Genomic DNA, 17,907 nt, shown 5'->3' on the forward strand with positions numbered 1-17,907 from the left:
TAGACATTTACCACCCCGTCTGAGGAGGACTCCTCGAATCCACGGAAGGCAGGCATCGCAGCAGGAGGTGTGGTTCTCATGTCTAAAGGTAGCCATTCACTCCTCGAGGGTGAGTTACTCTGCACGGATGGGGAACCATGTTTTCCACCCTTCGTTCCAAGTCGCGGCCTGCCGCGACGTACTCTTCGACCTGAACAAGTAGTTTCATGCGATATATGTTACGGTAATTTACCACTCTCTTCTCAGACATTCTACCTTCATAAACATTCATTGATTCTTTCATCGAATAATAAAAATTGATCAACTAGCGGAGTTTTGTTCAATTTTTATTTCAGCGCGTGTTTGTGTAGTTCGTATCGTATCATAAATATTATTTAATATTAAGAACTATCAGATATAAATATCTCGAGTAACAGACGAATTTAGCGAGACGATACATGAATTTAATTCAATAATTTATTCAACTTCCGTGTAGTTTCACAGTCAAAGAGCGAAAGAAAGAGAAAGGGGTCAGAAAGAGAAGAACGATCTTCAGTAATGACACTGGCCAACAGTAAATATGTAATCTTTGTTTAAGTAATCAATTCTAGGCTCGTTATGATCCTAATTATGAAGATAAGAATTCGATAAATATAGTAACTCTACTTTTTCTGATACAGGGACCGAGAGTGGAAATGTTGTAGTACCTAAAGAAGGGAACTTTCGCCTACTTTTACATTTTCTAGCAGACGGTCATTTGCTTCGTCGTTTTTTATAACGATACATATTATGTGTTTCGTTCGAAATATTCAAGTACAGGACCAGCTATGAAACATACCTGAGCGAGTCATGACCTGACGAATGTTGTTTTGGACAATTTTATAACTCACTGCTAACCAGTTCTCTAATACTCGTGTCAAAGTTTTCCAAAAGGCAGAACACTTATTTTATTACTGTTGAAATTATAGCAAATACTTTAGAAATGTAACGCGCAGAACATATTTTTTATAGATTGAGTTTATTTCGTTTCTTTCATTTCTACGAAGGTCATTCAATGTAACATAAAACACTAATTAGATAAAGAATGTACTACATATCGACTTGGTAAGTTACTCTAACAAGCAAAAAGCGACGAAAGTATCGGTTTTTAATTTTGTTAACAATGACGCCCCAATGCTAATAATCTGAACAAAAATTAACAGTGATATCTATTACTGCAAAAATATAATTATAGCATCCTTGAAAGTTTTCACCTTTCTTTCGTGTTTTACTATTTTTTTAATCAAAAAATCTGAAAATATTCCATAGTATATATCTTCTTATCCGAAATGTCTCCGATTTGTTGTGTTCAAAATTTGTCGTTTGATAGTACTGGAATATCTCCTCCCCAATTAAAAGCCATTCAAGATACAGACTTGAAATCTGCCATGTATTATTTTTTTCTCTCAATAAGCTATCGAATTTGTTTTAGGGGCCACTTTCGAATCCCTCATTCGTCTAAATTTCTAATTAATCTCACACGTGATGAATCGACTCTTAAGAGTAATAAACTACTCTTTCCTTAACGTAGAATTGATGAAAATATGAAACATGAAATAAGAATATCGAGGTTGATGTACAAATCTGAATACTTTTATTCACTGATATCTTCGCGCTGACAATTAAAGAGTCGCATACAATTAACATAAATCAGAACATTGATATCGATACACCGATCGAAGAACAGTGGAAACTGTTGTAAACAAACGCGTATCGGCACGTGTACTCGTTATCAATGTCCCAACCTCGGTAGTTACCTATATTTAAATATCTATCGTTAATTTCTCGAAACACCCTTTATTTCGCCAAGAAAAGTGTTTCTCTAAGTCTTGTTTATATGTATATTTCACAAGGGAGTCCGAACTGGTAGAAAATTGGAACGGAAACGAAAACCACTTAATATCAGACTTACACAGACACTTAACCGATAAGTTTGTTAACGCTAGTTTAGTCTCCCAACTAAGTAGCCTGCTCTTCAATTAATTAATTGTCGAATAATGCTTTACGCGCAAGCAGTAATTCTTTCTATGAGAACCGATTACAAATGCTTGACTTTCGAGGCGTCTTTCTATTCGATTTGAGACCAACTGGCAAGTAATTTCATTTTCCTTTCGATAATCTCAAGGTAGTAAGATTCGAAATGAGTCGACATTCGTAAGTTAAATCGGACAGTTGTTTTTCATACGGTAAAAGTAATCACGTCGATAGATAAAATTCAATCGAAACTAATTTACGTATTATTCGTTATTCCTGTGCAGTGAAAACCATTTTAGTACGACTTAACGTGACAAAAAAATCTTAAGGAGTTAGCACACTTTAAAACTATGAAATAATCGAATGTTTGCTTTAAACATTTACTTATTTCTTAAAAGACCGTAAGCAAAAAAAAAATATTTTGATGTACTTTAAGATTTGTGTAATAAATGCATTTCACCAGATTTCTTCTAAGTTCTACCATAACCGAGAAGTAAAATGACAAAAAGAGGCGATGCTTCGGGGTGTCAAAGTGGCCTAACCCTCATAGTATAATACGATTCCTTTCACTTAGATTTAAATTTAAAAGAATTATAATTTGACGAAGGATCTCAATATCACGAAATACATTATAATGATATAAAAAATGATACCACCCTGACTAAACAGTTATGTCAAAGACGATTGCTATTCTTTTCATAACATCAAGCAATGTTATCTATGGAAGAGTACTTTAAGTATGTAGTGATAATACGAATCAGAGTATCAGAAAAATATTTTACACTAAATTCATCGACGTCTTTGACATTTAAAAATATCCGTACGTATTATTACAAAATACAAAAATCCTACTGGGCTTCTCATTAAATCCAACATAAAATATTTTCTCATAAAGTAGGAAGACTTACGACAATTTGAATGATAACGATGAGAACTCTCATTCCAAGAATAAGTCATCCAGAGTGGGCTCATATTTTTGAAAGAAAAAAAAAAAAAAAAATTAGAATTGGAAAAATTTCACAACGATTCACCTCTTAATAAAAAATTTTCATTTCGATGTTCAGAGTGATTTTAAGTTTTGCGAACACGATACGTACTTAGAAATGTCACAAATCGAATAAAGAAACACGGCCATTTATTCTTACAATTTTTAGCTTAAACAGTAAAAACGAAGAACCGAACAAAAATAGGAACTTAAAATAATACGAAATATTTAAACATTCTATTATCATGACTGGATATTCGCAAACAACTAAAATTCTTGCAGCGTAAATCCGATTAAATAACCATTCCTTATTGAATTGTTTATTTAAATATTGCTGTCAATACACCTTCTTAATAAATGGATTAACCAATAAAGCGATTAATAAGTTAGATAAGCAATTTAATAAGCGACCGGAAAAGGAACTCTATCGAAAAACCTTTTAACCATTTTGCAGTCCTAATGTTTAACTAAGAAGTTGTATCATACATTCATCGACGGTTCGTGGATAGTTTAAATGCTTATCTTAATAACAAATGATAACTTCTGTAAGAATGAAGCCAACTGACTAAGTTAACAACAATTAATCAGTGGTTTCTCATGCATTCCTATTTTCATTTTTGTTTACGACCACTGCTTAATCATTTACTTTGAAGAATTATCTATAAAAATGTCTTCACGCAAATCAATGTAAAGTACCATAGAAGACTGCAAAATGTTTACAATGTTCTCTTCCGTGGTTTCATTGCGAATATCAGCCTGTACAGATAATTGCACATTTTAATTACCTATTCGATTATTTATCGATCCACCCGTTTTACATGTTCGGAACCAAATCACATGTAAACGGGTAAAGGTAATTTGATATCTTGAAAAAAATAATTTACCAATCTAATTTGATACTTATTCGCTATTTATTAGTATTTATCACACACATTCGAACCAAATTCATCTGAAACTAATTTACCTGAAATCGTTGAAAAAAATTACATTCGAAACGAAAAAACTCGTTCCACTTTTTAACTAAAATACTAGAATATCACATAATTAAAAATTCATGTACGAATGTATCCGTTTGCTTCAAGTTTCATTCTAAACGATTCCTTAAAACTGAAACGTTCATTCGGAGAAGAAAATTGCAATTATCTGTTCAGAAATTCTCGTAATTGTAAGTACAAAAGCTTATTTTCATTTCTTATCGTAGACATTAGTATTCTTTCACATAGCGATAATTAGAACAGAAAAAAGTAAACGATTATTCAGTCGTTTGTGTGAATAATTATGAAATATTATTATTATTATGGTGTGTATGTATGAATGTATGTGTGTGTATGCTATGCACTTAGGACAGTATACAATAATATGCCCTACTAAATAAATTTACTTAGATTAAAGCAAGATAAATTTCTACGTCAGAAGAGAGAAAATTCGAAGAAAATACACTCGGTGTTTTTCCTTCTACACATATACATGCAAACTTTTGAGAAAATATGTCGAAAATTTCAATTCCGATTCCTTCTTTTTCTCTTGTTAATTTTATTCATTCTTCGTAGAAATTTTAGAAATACTCTTTTAATATAAACTTGAGCGCCTTATGTATGGACTTCTTTATTTTGCGCAACTACAGGAAAATTAACTTCGTAGATTTTTTGCAAAAAAGACGTCCGTAAAGTGTCCCAGACTTCGAATTTTCACTTTTTTTAAAAATATCCCTCCAACTAATTCTCGTACAAAGAATTTCTACGCTATGCTTCAAGTTTTTTTTTTTTATTTTTTTTAATATTATTAATTTGCGTTTATTGCGGCTGAAATTCCGAAAATATCCTACGAGATTATTCTCAGCAATTATCAAGTAAACACGTTCACGTATGCTTCGAAATATCTTTTTATCTTGCAAAAAACCTAGAAGTCTGGTTTACCTCCGAGCCCTCGGTAAAAATTCTACAATCTAATTCTTATGATTTTTCTATAAAAATTTTTGAATCTATCATTTGTAATCCGTTGCAAATATTTTGAGGTATAATATTTACTATAACTCGCTTGAAACTGAATGTTCGGTATACATCGGATATTTGTTTTTTTTTTTGTTCTTTTGCAAGAAACAGTTCAATCCTAATCTTCTTCAGACTCTCTGCAAAAGTTCTAAGTTGCAATGTTCTTACTGTTTCGCAAAACATAACACGTTGGAATGCAAAGCTGGTGAATTTTGAAAAACATTTTACTTTATTTCTTTCCAGATACCCTGGCACCTCGTATCGTTGCCTTATCAACGTGTTTAAGTATACCTTTTTTTCATGTTCTCACGAAAATTGTACTTCCCCCTCTTTAGCTCTTGTTTACATTCAGAGATCAATATTTTGTTTGTTCGTTAATAACTGCAATTGTGTTTGGAATACTTTTGCATACATTCGTAGTTCAAAAATTTCTCGTTTTCCTTTTCTTCGAAAATTCGTGGAACTTTCTATTTATACGCTTCTGCAAAAAATTCTGAAGAACAATAGCTTCTATTTATTCACAAGATTTTTTATTTCAATATCCACAATTACTCCGCGAAGGTTTCAAGATTTATCCATTTTTTATTTTTAGAGATTTAAAAATCTTATGAATACAATAATCCCAAATCGTTGCAAAAATGTCTACAACGGTACGTTTCCTATTGCTTTCCCTCTGCGCGGATTTAATTCAATTCGTTCAATTGGCCATAAAAATGTCTGGAGTTTAATCTTCCGAATTCTTTGCGAAAAATACTGAAGAATAATGATATCCATTTTTTGCAAAACTTTTTGTTCCGTCAAACATGTACAATAAAAATTTTGTCGCGAAATTTGCCAAGTTGTAGTTCCGGTTTTAATTTGAATTTCGTGCGCACGTTCGTTTGCAAAAAAGGATTTCCCAAAATAGATTTGCAAAAAGTATTGCATTATATCACCTTGGATTCTCGTTCGGTGAATTGTTTATCACTGAAATTAACAACCGGGATCTTATTTAACGCAGAAAGCTATAATTTACAGCTCGATAATTTTTCATTATTTCAAGATAAGTATTAATCGATAAATATCTTATTAGTAGTGCTTACTTTATGCTAAAGTAGTTCTTATTCATTTCTTAAACGATACGCAAGTTGAAAATTCGCCGAAAATAAATAAACACCACGCCGAGAATGATAACCGAGAAGAAACAATATTTACATGTTTACCTTGAATTTATTCGTAAAGCTTGTCGAAATCATAGCAAAAGAGCGTAGACGTCGAACCGAAATTTGTTAACGTTAATTCCAAGCCTTGAGTACTAATACTGTCAATAACAATGTATATTTAAATTAATAATCACAGGTGTCCCACTTCTATCTTTCCACGCGATTGTCATCAAACCTTCGATTCTATTTCGAGTAAATATGCTGTTGGCCTATATTTCGTTCCAAATTTAGGCGATTTCAGATTCTACCGATGCTATTTTTTCTTTGCTTTCTGGTTACCTAAATGTTATTTAAAGACATCCTACAAATTTGATTTTCTCTTGTTGCATTTTCTCGGAGTTTTAAGTATAGAGAAAATATATCGAACGTGTTCCAGTTCAAAAAACCGTGCAAATCAACAAGAATCTGTTTTCCTGTTTATCATTTTATACCGTAATAAATTTTTATGCAAAGGTGATCGTGTTATATACAACTTAAAAATATTGTAGTCTCTTTCGTGAATGTATGCTTTATTTAGACCGTTACATAAATTATGGAGAGGAAGCAAATTCGAACTATCATTTCATAAGAGTTCAGGCTGAACAGTAAAACATCGAAAAAATCTCGTAATATCAACGATGCTTTTAACCCAAGTTTTTTTTTTTGTAAACTCATGGTGTAATTTACTGCTTCCAAAACCCCGTAATTTATGCAATTTGAATAAACGAATCTATTTCACGTTGGCAAGAATGTGTTGATTCCAGTCATTCTTATTCTGATTAATGAAGTTTGATTTTAGAAGTGCCAACAAATTTCTCCCTCGAAATAGAGCAAGTTTGAAGATGGTCGCGTGGAAAGACCCAAATGAGACTTGAATTTATACAAGGTGTTCAGAAACACGCGAAGCAGTTTCCTCAGGTTTCATTTCTCATAAACAAGGAAATAGTCATCTACCACTTTTCAATCTGAGATCTTCGTTACTATATCAGTAGTTAAGATACAATTGCAACCTTTGGCCTGTAAATTAACAGAGTAAATTACCTGGCCATTAGATTGAGACTAAGTTGGGACCACCATGTTGTCTCAACTCGGTGGACAGAGGAATTGAAATTCAATCTGCTCTTGCCCCTCTCCCCAAATTTTATTTTGGGTAAAAGAGTATGAAATAGTAGAGATCTCTGAGAAATGGTCAAAGCCAGCTTTTGCAACCTGATATATTGTCTGTCAAAATGACGGGGAATCACTTCGTCTCAACCCGAGGGACGTTACTGTATTACTAGAAATGATCACAAATGTGGAAAACAGACTTTTGATTAGTATTGCCATGAGTTATCCTGACGAAAGGTCGCACATGTCTGAGCCCTGTTAATTTGAACACCTTGTATGTACATGTAGAATCAACTATTATCTTATGAAATATTTCCTCTACCTTTGGTATTTAAAAAAAAAAATGTTTTCTACAGTGTTGCATGATTTCGCTAAGAGTAACGTACACTAACACTATTTTAAAAGACAGCAATCCAAAATAATTGTCAGAACAGAAATCGTTCGGATTGTCGTGTGTGTTGCGTGCACTAATAAATAGGGTAATTAAATTGTTTTGTCTGAAGTATACAATAATCCAAATGATATTGACTGAAAAGAGAATATTTTCATGTTATAAAGTTTTAAATAATGAAAACTAAAGTATACGTATATAACAATATTCTTGAAGGGTTCAATGTTTTCCTACGCAACATTATAACATTTTTTTTGAAAATATAACATCTAGAATTTAAGGTAATTTAAAATAATAAATTGTGAATATAAATTCATATTGATAGTAAATATCTCTTAATTTTCGTAATTAGATCTTCAATGTTTAATAATGTAAATGTTTATGAACACACGATGTAGGAAACACTGTCGTCTGTGCGTGTAAACATCTTCCACCTTGATAGATTTATCAAAATTTACAATATACAACACTGTAAAACAATGTTTTTCTTTTTTTAACACCACTGGATGTAAAGTAAACATCATACGATAATGCTATACAGGACACATGGTATATATCACTCAATAGATGAGCAGTAATCCAATTTTTTAACATAAAACAAATTTCGTCAGCATTTTTCATCTCTTATTAATCGATACATTTCGTCACAATAATACGTACGTACGCTGTCAAATGAATTAAAAGTTATTCGACATGAAACAATTTAATTTAAAAAAGAACTTTAAAGCGGAACATTTCGCGAAAGAATTGCACCGCTGCAATCCAATTGATAATCCAATTATACATTATCAATTAACGCGACATTAGTGTACTGATACCTTTAAGTATACGATTAATATCTAATTGCTCATCGATCACTTCGGCAATGAATAGACTGATAAGTTATACTTTAAGGCTTTAGTTTTCAGTATTTCAGTTTCAGTTGTTGCGCAAAGCTATCGTAAAAATTGTACATAATCGAAGCGTAAATTCGGCGTACACAACGAAACTGATAAACGATCACATTCATAATTAAGACCACTCAGCTATCGTTCTAAGTTAAACGCTAATCAATGGTTCGCACTTCGAACTGTGAACGAAAGAAGAATTTTTAATTTTATATGAAACTGCATTAATACGTCTCACGTACAAGTCTAGCAAGAAGTATAAGATAGCAGGAAATTACGTGAAAATTACATGTAACCCTATGGAGTTTTAATACTGATGAACTAACTACACTTACACTCGAGACATTGCACTATCGATTACTGTATAACTGGTGGAGCAAATCTAGCGATCTAGATCAGACACGAGCGATCCGTCGAGACAATCTTGTTGGATACCGGTTATCAATTGTTTTTCACTATAGGAAAACGATCTACAATTATTTTCTCAAAAAACTTTGAGTCTTTGTCTTGTTAAAAAAAGATTTTTTTCTTAAAGAATTACGTGGCGATACTGCTTCCTGTCTCATAAACTGTACAAGTCAAGGTCTACTATCTTGGTAACCTACAGTTTTTACATGATCGCTATATTTGTCACACGCACACTATACCTTTACAGTTATAAAAATCACTATTAAAAAATATAGTGAAATACTGGTCGTTTGTGTACCCTATCAAGTAGAAAATTCCTTAGACACAAGAATGATGTCAGACATAGGTGTTAGAAGAAAGAGAAGAGAAGAGAAGAGAAGAGAAGAGAGAGAGAGAGAGAGAGAAAGCTAAACAAGAGGTTAACTTGTATTATAATTTGCGAATTCTTCGGTCGTAATTTCAGTAAAGTACATTTCAAAATATACTTTTCTTCATCTAACGAATTTTTATCCTTTCGTTTAATATCACGTTAAACGTCACGTAAAAAATATTAAAGTTAATTTTCTTTTCTGCACGCGGTGTCAAGAAATAAAAGAAAAATGTTTAGTCAAATATAATCACAATTGGTTTATTCCTCAAGAAGAAAAAAAATCGAAATTAACCCTTTGCACTCTTAAGACTAACGATACAATTCAGATAGTCAACAAAGTTAATTCATATATGCTTATGTTCGATAAATAAATATTTTAAGCTTAAAGAAGATGAAATTATACAATTTAACAAATTGGCAAAACTTTTTTCATGGCCATTACGTAACTAAGAATTCTAAGGAGAAAAACTCCTTGAAATTAATTACCAATGTATAATTGTTTGGAGCGCAAAGGGTTAATACATAACCAGCTGACAAATTTTGTCTTTTTTGCCAGCACAGAAAAATGTTTGAATTTTCTGAACATGACCATCGCTGCTTTTAAATGTTGAGAAAAATGTTCACCGGCAGTGAACATTTACGAATTAATAAACATAAACGTGATTAGATTAATTTATCGTTAAAAAATAACAGCACGTATGTACTGTATATTCCTCTCGCGTTTCACGCAACTCTCCGAAAGTTGTTGAAACTTATCAAAGTGTTTAGCAAAACTTTCATCTGACTAGATTTCATTCTTATGAGTAATAATAAAATCTAGTTTCCATTTCTTCGAAATGAAACAAAAAGAAACTAAAATGTTCCGAACGAGAAACCAACTCCCTCTTTCGATTACCTCTAATTCTAATTCTATAATTAATTACTAGCACTCGAGTACACGAATCGCTGTAATGTACAATATATACAACAAATAAAACAAATGCACTTCCCTTGAAAAAAAGAAAAAAGGAAAACAATATGAAATCTACAATTTTAATCGAAAAATTCGTTCAAATGCATCTTAAAGATAAATTTGAATAATTATGCCATATGCGCTGAATAAATAACAATTAGAATGAATCGATTGATGAATAATGGGAATGTTAATATCCGTAGCTACTCGTCGAATATTTGTTCTTATGCTTTCGTTTCTCTGATTAATTAAAAAGAAGATAGTTGAATCGAAAATTAGAAAGTTTATGGCTTTCAAATCGAAACCTTCTACATCTTGTTGCATTAGTTCACCTCAGTCGTAAAAGTGTTCCAACCCAGACAATTCTTTTGTTTATCGACTTTCCTCTTTAATCTTGCGATTAAAAGGTTTAAATATATTTTTAAAAGTTCTCAAATTGTCTAACACTCGACTGCAATTTCCAGTGCTGCGACTTTCTAATGTCGAATCCATTGTTTAGTCTAAGTTAGGCGAGAGTCTGTCACTCTGAAAACACATAGCAATCGCTGACAAACGTTCCTCTAACTCGCGCACAACTCGAGCCTTATTTCTCATTAGCACTCTCCAATCTTGTTTCCAAGTAATCGTTTTCCAAGTTTATCGTATAAACTCGAGAAAGCGTTTCAACTTTCCAATTTTCAAATCGGCTACCGATTAAACGGAACCAAAACAAAACAAAACAAAAAAAAATATTAAAAATTCTGCGAAAAGGTGACTTTATCCCTTAACACGAATGTTTTCTAAACACTGAATTTGTAACTTTTTACTCTTGCTGTTAATCAGATGATTATTCGGCGGTTTCGGCTGGAAAATTGGAAAAACTGTGTTTTCTGTTTAAATATTTGAATGAATCAACTAATCGGCTGATCGGTATATCACTCTTAATGCCCAGCGAAAGATTGCAAGTTAGAAAAGAAAAAATGATTCCCTGTAATTGTCTGCCTCGTTTCGATTAGTTCGGTTTTGAATCGCAGTTATTGCGTTCGTTTGCTTTGTCCCATTTTTATTTGTCTACATTTGCGGCTCGCTGTTTGATTGTGGTTTATATGTAAGTGAGATATATGTATATGTATATGAATGTCGGTCTAAGGATCCACTCGATCGATGACGTATTAAATTTAAAATTGTGCAGTATACAAATAAGAATTATAGAAAACATCTGTAAAGTTAAACCATAGTTGGGTACTTCTAAACAATAAGGTTCAAATTTTAACCAATAATTTCCTTGAATCGAAAGACACGTATAATTACTTAAAAAAAAAAATAAAAAATAAACATTACTATTAATCAATAAAATCCACCTAAAATTAACAACTTGTAATTGTTAATTTCAGATAACCCCTATTAATTTTTAATACTAGTCTTATTATTTATTATTATCTTACTTTATTACTAGGTAACATTAATAACGAAAATTAAGTTCAAATTTATCATTCATGATATTTCAATGTTTCTCTAACTTTCAACGAAAAGAATACAATTTTTCTGCTCGAGTCTTTTGTACAAATTGTACCATGAAACCCAAGAAAAATTCATTCCATTTTAAATGTTAGAAATATTAAGTACCATATGTTTTGAAATACTCGTACATTAAAAATTGAACCCTTATTCTTGTATCTGTACTAACTGATATTAACGAATTAATTGCAACTTTAATGAAACTAAAACGAAGAAATGTGTAAGTGAAAATAAAAGTTACACACTGAAATCGAGAGAAAATCCATAGACCGAGATTTGCAACAGGCTGTCTGTACAACAATCTTAATAACATGATATGCAACATTTATATTCTAATCTTAGATTCAGTAAAAACTATGCGCTGGGCACGAAGCTCTCTGTTTCACGTGTTGAAAAAAAGAATCGAAAAATCCTCGGAAAACCTTACGTAACGATCAAACGAAAACCTGTTCACGTACGAGACGACAAAAATTGGTATTAGTTTGTTTTTCCCCATCTCTTTCGTGATCAATGCGTGTAGCTTTTTTTCATTCAAATTTGATTAGTCACAGTCGTTGCGACCCCGGCACTGTTGTAAAACGGTATGTAAATATACTTATTATAATAATATATAGCTGCATCTGTGATTTGATTGTAAATCGTGAGGTAACGAGCCTGTGTGAAGGGCGCGATTAAATCGAGAAACATTTCGATAATTCCTGAGTACAGAGCCTATACAAAAATGTTCAATCATTTTTAAACTATACGAATAATGACGTCATTCGGTTACAATCACGTAAACGATTCGTATACATTCATACTTGGCGGGAAATTACTAAATAGTTAAGTTAAAATTGCAAGTTCGGAAAATAATTAACGAATAAATCGATACTCAATCAATTTACAAATACTAAGTGAAACGAAACTTTTAATATTAATTCAAAATAACGTGGGTTTATTGTGAGAACAATAATTATTTGAATGTGTGTTAAATTATTGAGAAACCTAGGCTCTGTACACGGCGAAAAATTTGTCGAGTCTATCGCGCTCACAGAACTATTGTCATCTGTAAAATATAATATAAAAGATCCTGAGTTGTACTGTGTGGTACTATGGCTATGGAGTTCGGCAATGTCTGAGATGGCTCTATCTTTTCCCTTCGTACTTTCAAATAAACAGAAATAATTTGCATCGGAAGCTTTTGTTGGAAATAAAAATGTCAAGCGATTCCTAATTTACGTACAATTGTTGTACGTAACAATATTGTACAGTTGTCAGTTATCATTGTAGAATATGTAAGATACTGATGAACAAAGTTTAATTCGCGTATAAAAATTGATGCGACCTACGGTACGTAGCCACTTTTGCAACATGTGATCCAATGTTAACCAGTACCTTAAAATATTGCTATATTGTGCGCGTAAAAAGCATTCTCAAAAGCCGAAGTATCTTCAACATAGGAATAATACCTTAATAATGGATTACTGTAGGTCTAATAAAATATCTAATAATCTGTTGAAAAATATCAAAACTCTAAGGAAATTAATAAAAAGAAAAAAGAAGAACGATGGAAAGGTAACAAAGACTTTCGTTTAATTAAGAATAAGCGAATCCGTTCTAGAATAAATTCATTAGAATTTGAAAGAAACTGATATAAGTAATACCTTTACAATACTTAACAATAAATCATGTTCATAAAATGTAAATGGAATGAACAGTGATGTTTAATAAACTTAAACAAATTAGAATAATGATGACAATGTCTATAATAAATTCTTTCCTCGAAAGGAGAATGAATAAACTAAAAATACTTTCGAAATGAATGCCATTAAAAACAAATTTGTCATTGTCAAATTAAAAACTTAACAGTGAAGACAGAAACAAAGTAAAGTAATATCGACGGTAACAGGAAGATATAAAACGATTACGTAAAGAAAAAGAAAAAAATGAAAATGAAAATCCGTTAAGGAACGAAAGATCGAATTAACGTACCGAAGTTAAGAAAAGATTATTAATTCAGCTCTATAATATCACATTAGAGCATTGTCAAAGAGTTAGTAAGAAAAGCCACCTCGGACACGAGCCTCTTATAATATATTAAGGTCAATCTGCTGTATCACGGTGGTTTCCCATCGATAACTGTCAATAATAAATCCTCTGTAAATCTGTTTGAGCTGTAAAATCGGTTGGCTGTCTATCGCACCGTTAAACTGCTACGTGGTGAAAAATATATTATAATATGTTCGTACGTCATCCTGGGAGTTTCTGTGCGTGTCACCCAGTCGTGTGACGTAATCAATAAAGTAAATATAATCCTCTGTAAGAATATAATATCGTTGTAAATATCTGTAGTTTATATAACACTGTATAGCATCAAATAAAACAACAAGTTATCCTGGCTCGCGGAATAATCAGTACGAGATGGGATGGCTGCTCCACTTGCGGTAATTGTTTGCAGTTTCTTTCATTTTGTTTTGTTTGTTTGTTTGTTTGTTTGTTTGTTTGTTTAAGAAATACTCTCGCTTTTCCTTATGACGACGAATAGGCACGGCACCTTTTGCGAGTTGTCCTTCAAGAACTTTCATTTTATCGGTTATCGTGGCACGCCGCAAAGAGATTGACTTTTCTAGTAAAGTGCTGGATGGATTTCCAACTAAAATTATACCGTCGCATTAACAAAGATCTGTAGATTTTGTTACCATGCTTTAAATTTGTTGACAAATTAAATATTACAACTGATCCTTAAAACTTTTATCTTCGATTTAGGTGAATGTAAATTTCTAAAAACACAACAACCTTTTGCAAGCTCTGATAGAACTGAGACATAATTACTTCCCAGATTGTAAGAATGTAAACAACTTACACTTTTTTAACGATTCTGACGTAATAAAAATATAGACAAAGAGTTTGTCCGCACTTGAATAAAATTGTAATTAAAAACACAACAAGAAGAAACATATTGTCTACGTTGTCTTGAACGATACTCTAAAAGACATAAAACTATACAGAGAGTGAAAAAAGTAAGTGTCATTTAGGTGATGAAAGCAATGCGAATATTTTAAGTACATGACAAGCATTTAGGGGATGGTACCGTATTAACAGTCATCCTTCCAATAATTATCGATATAAAATGTTAAAAATTGTAACTACTATTATGTAATTTATGACGTTCAATTGAGCGATGTCTGATTGCTCACTATTTTAAACCATTTTATGTCTTCTTTAGAAGTATTTATTCTCACTAATCACGTATGCTTTGTGCTGAACATGAACATCCTGAGAAAATCAAACGTACAATGACGATTTCCATTTGTACTTTTGTTTATATATTCTCAGAGAAGTATCGAGCAAATAAAAATATGGATTCTGTAAGTCGGTCCCTTGTCTAAATTTATTTTAAAACAACGGACACAGTGTTTTTTTTTCAAATTAATTTTTAAACCGTCCAATTCAGCATTATAAATTACACATCAATTTTCAAAATTTTAGCCGAATAACTATCGGTATTTGTCGCAGTAGCAACCCTCTGTACGCTCGTCACACTATTTAACATTAAATTGATACAAAAATAATCTCTGTATTGTTCAAGTTTACTATTTCATATTGAAATGAATTTGTATATAAATGTAATCATGTTACACACCATTTGAAAGCACAGATCCTGCTATAGATTTTGATAACAAATGTTATGTGTTGTTCATGATTTCTTCTAACGATTCCGATTATTCTGATCTGGGTTAGATCTGAGGTTTAGCAATTTCAAAGCTAATAGGTAAAAAACGAAATTATTTCAGCATCAACCGAATCAAAACTTGCATTGGTCCCCTCTTTCATCACCTAAACTTAGTCTTTCCATACTCCGTATATTAATTTGCAATAGCAATGCGAGAAAAAGTCTCAGAAATAAAATAAAACAACTTACTCTACGTTCAATAGAAATAAAATTTGCAAATTCTGCAAAAACGATATACAACATAAAGGACGCGTTCGTAACATAATTAATAGAGTAACCGAATGTTTGTTTAGCCAAGAATTTCATGAAATTCTTATTATCCATCGCAGCACAAACTCGGTCAATCTCTTCGCTGCGTCTCGGTCTTTCGTTGAAAAACCGCGCTGAACCCCCGTTCGGAGTTTATGACTGCCAGAAATTGCTGGTATTAATCCTACTCAACCAAAAAACTATCACAAATGGGCCGAAAAAACTAAGGCGCATTAGTGGTATGTTGCATCAAATTGCATCACACTGCTCTGAAAGTGCTTTGATTCGACACTGGTCTGGTTGACCTCGTAACCACCGTCTTGGAATGCTCTCGACTTGTTCTCCAGAGTCACCGCGGTTGTGCCCTCCTCCGTTGGTACTCTGGGCGCAGGAAATGATTTGACATTATCTGTTTGTTGTGTCTGGATTTGTAGATGCGTCTGCGCTCCAGTTTGCTGTTGTGCTTTCGGTTGCTGATGTTGGTAGATTTCTTCCTGACGATGTCTGTCCGCGACGTTGAGCTCGTGGAAGCTGACCAGGTGTCGCTTCAGGTAGAGCTTGGTCTTGAATGGCTTGTTACAAAGGGGGCATGTGACACTCTGAGGGTTGTGGATCAGGCGCATGTGCTGACGCAGGTTCGACAAGTTACTGTACATGCGGTTGCAGACAGGACAGGGGCGTGGGTCCAGCGAGTGCAGTTTGCGTAGGTCAGCTGCAACACACACACAACTTGCTCTAACCCGGTAGAGGCAGCACGGAGAAGGGAGTTAATCTTTTTTTCTTTTGTTTTGCTGAATGGATTTATGGATGGTGTCTCCGATTTGCCAGCCACCACCGGACAGCAACAACCAGCTGAGAAACCCTAGTTGCACGATTGTTGTACGCTCTATCTAGCTTAGCAATGGGATCACTTCTTCGATCGAAGTACTCGAGTTAATCAAGGATTGATATTCAACATATGCTTGCTTCGATTTTAATCGATAGAAATCACGATCCATCGGATACAATATATTACTTTATGAAAATTGCTCCAACGTTAAAAATATATATTTCATACATTTTGCGATACTTACGAACTCGACTTTTAACATTATTTGACAATAATAGTACAACGAAATTTCGTTTATTATTATCCGAATTCAGTTTGTGATAACTCAAAGAATTTCTCCATGATTTCAACCTAAGAAGTTATTTACATCTGATCATTGTAACGTTGAATTTGTTATAAAAATATTCAAATTACTATCATTATACAGTTTTCTCGATATTTAATGAGTTTTCGATACGATAGATTATTTAAAATTAAAGAAATAGTACGTATTTGTTTGTGATCCCATTGCTACCTGTTATGCGCACCACGACATCGCGCATCACCAACGCACACACATCGGAGACAAATGGTAAGCGTGTTGTTATTGGGTACATGAGGCACAAGAGTTCGCGTTTATTCTTCGGAATTATTCTACAATTATTTTTCGTCAATAACACCCCTTTTGCATTTATAAATTTTCGCTTGAAACTTACAATCTAAATATTTTAAATCTGTTACAGTTATTACGATTACTGTTCGAGTAATAGTAACTAAGAATCAGAAATAGATAATTCTTTTTTTTTTTCTTTTAATACAGCTTTCGCTTTCTTTTTTATTCTTTATAAATAATGATATCAATGGTAATAATAGTAGATCAATTCTATACTAACGAAAACAAATAATTTAATAATATTTAAAACTTCAAATTTAGGTAATTTTTATTTTATTAAATCAATTGAAATTCCATAACTAAAATTAAACAGTAACGCACGTGTTATTACTCCCTAGCCAAGTATGTAAAAAAATTTAATTTCTATATAGTTGAAATCATAACAAAATATAAAAACTAAAAGAAGTTCAGTTTTCTGAATTTCTAATTTGTATTATTGGATATTTCATATGTGTACCTTGTGAAATAATACAATACGATTAGTAAAGCCAAGGATATTAATTTTTTTTAATTACAACACTATAATAAAACACGGACCTCAACCAAAAAGCTTACAATAAAATTTAGCATCAAGCAATTGTTTTGCTATACAGAGTGATTATACAAACTGGGACAAGCTTTATCCTTTTTCCAAGCGATGATACAAAACATTCGTAGAGAAAAAAATCGATTCCCCCATGCAGAGACATCTTTTAATAGCGCAA

General features: G+C 32.4%; 1 protein-coding gene and 1 long non-coding RNA gene across 3 annotated transcripts in view; one reads left to right on the forward strand and one right to left on the reverse strand.

The window, feature by feature from the left end:
- The window catches only part of LOC128878751 (protein abrupt-like), a 39,145-nt gene that overhangs the window by 11,654 nt on the left and 9,584 nt on the right, over positions 1-17,907 (reverse strand). Inside the window, exon 6 of one of the 2 annotated variants that reach the window (XM_054127224.1) lies at positions 12-190. In XM_054127224.1, coding sequence (XP_053983199.1) covers positions 12-190 — 179 coding nt within the window. Of the gene's footprint in view, positions 1-11; positions 191-10,330; positions 16,435-17,907 lie in introns of those variants that run through there. The other variant, XM_054127225.1, reaches the window with a different exon arrangement.
- On the forward strand, positions 98-9,010 carry LOC128878754 (uncharacterized). Its single transcript, XR_008457476.1, has 2 exons — positions 98-223; positions 476-9,010. It is a non-coding gene; the product is annotated as an uncharacterized LOC128878754 (long non-coding RNA).

Source organism: Hylaeus volcanicus, chromosome 6 (genome assembly GCF_026283585.1).
Source record: "Hylaeus volcanicus isolate JK05 chromosome 6, UHH_iyHylVolc1.0_haploid, whole genome shotgun sequence".
Taxonomy (NCBI): Eukaryota; Metazoa; Arthropoda; class Insecta; order Hymenoptera; family Colletidae; genus Hylaeus; species Hylaeus volcanicus.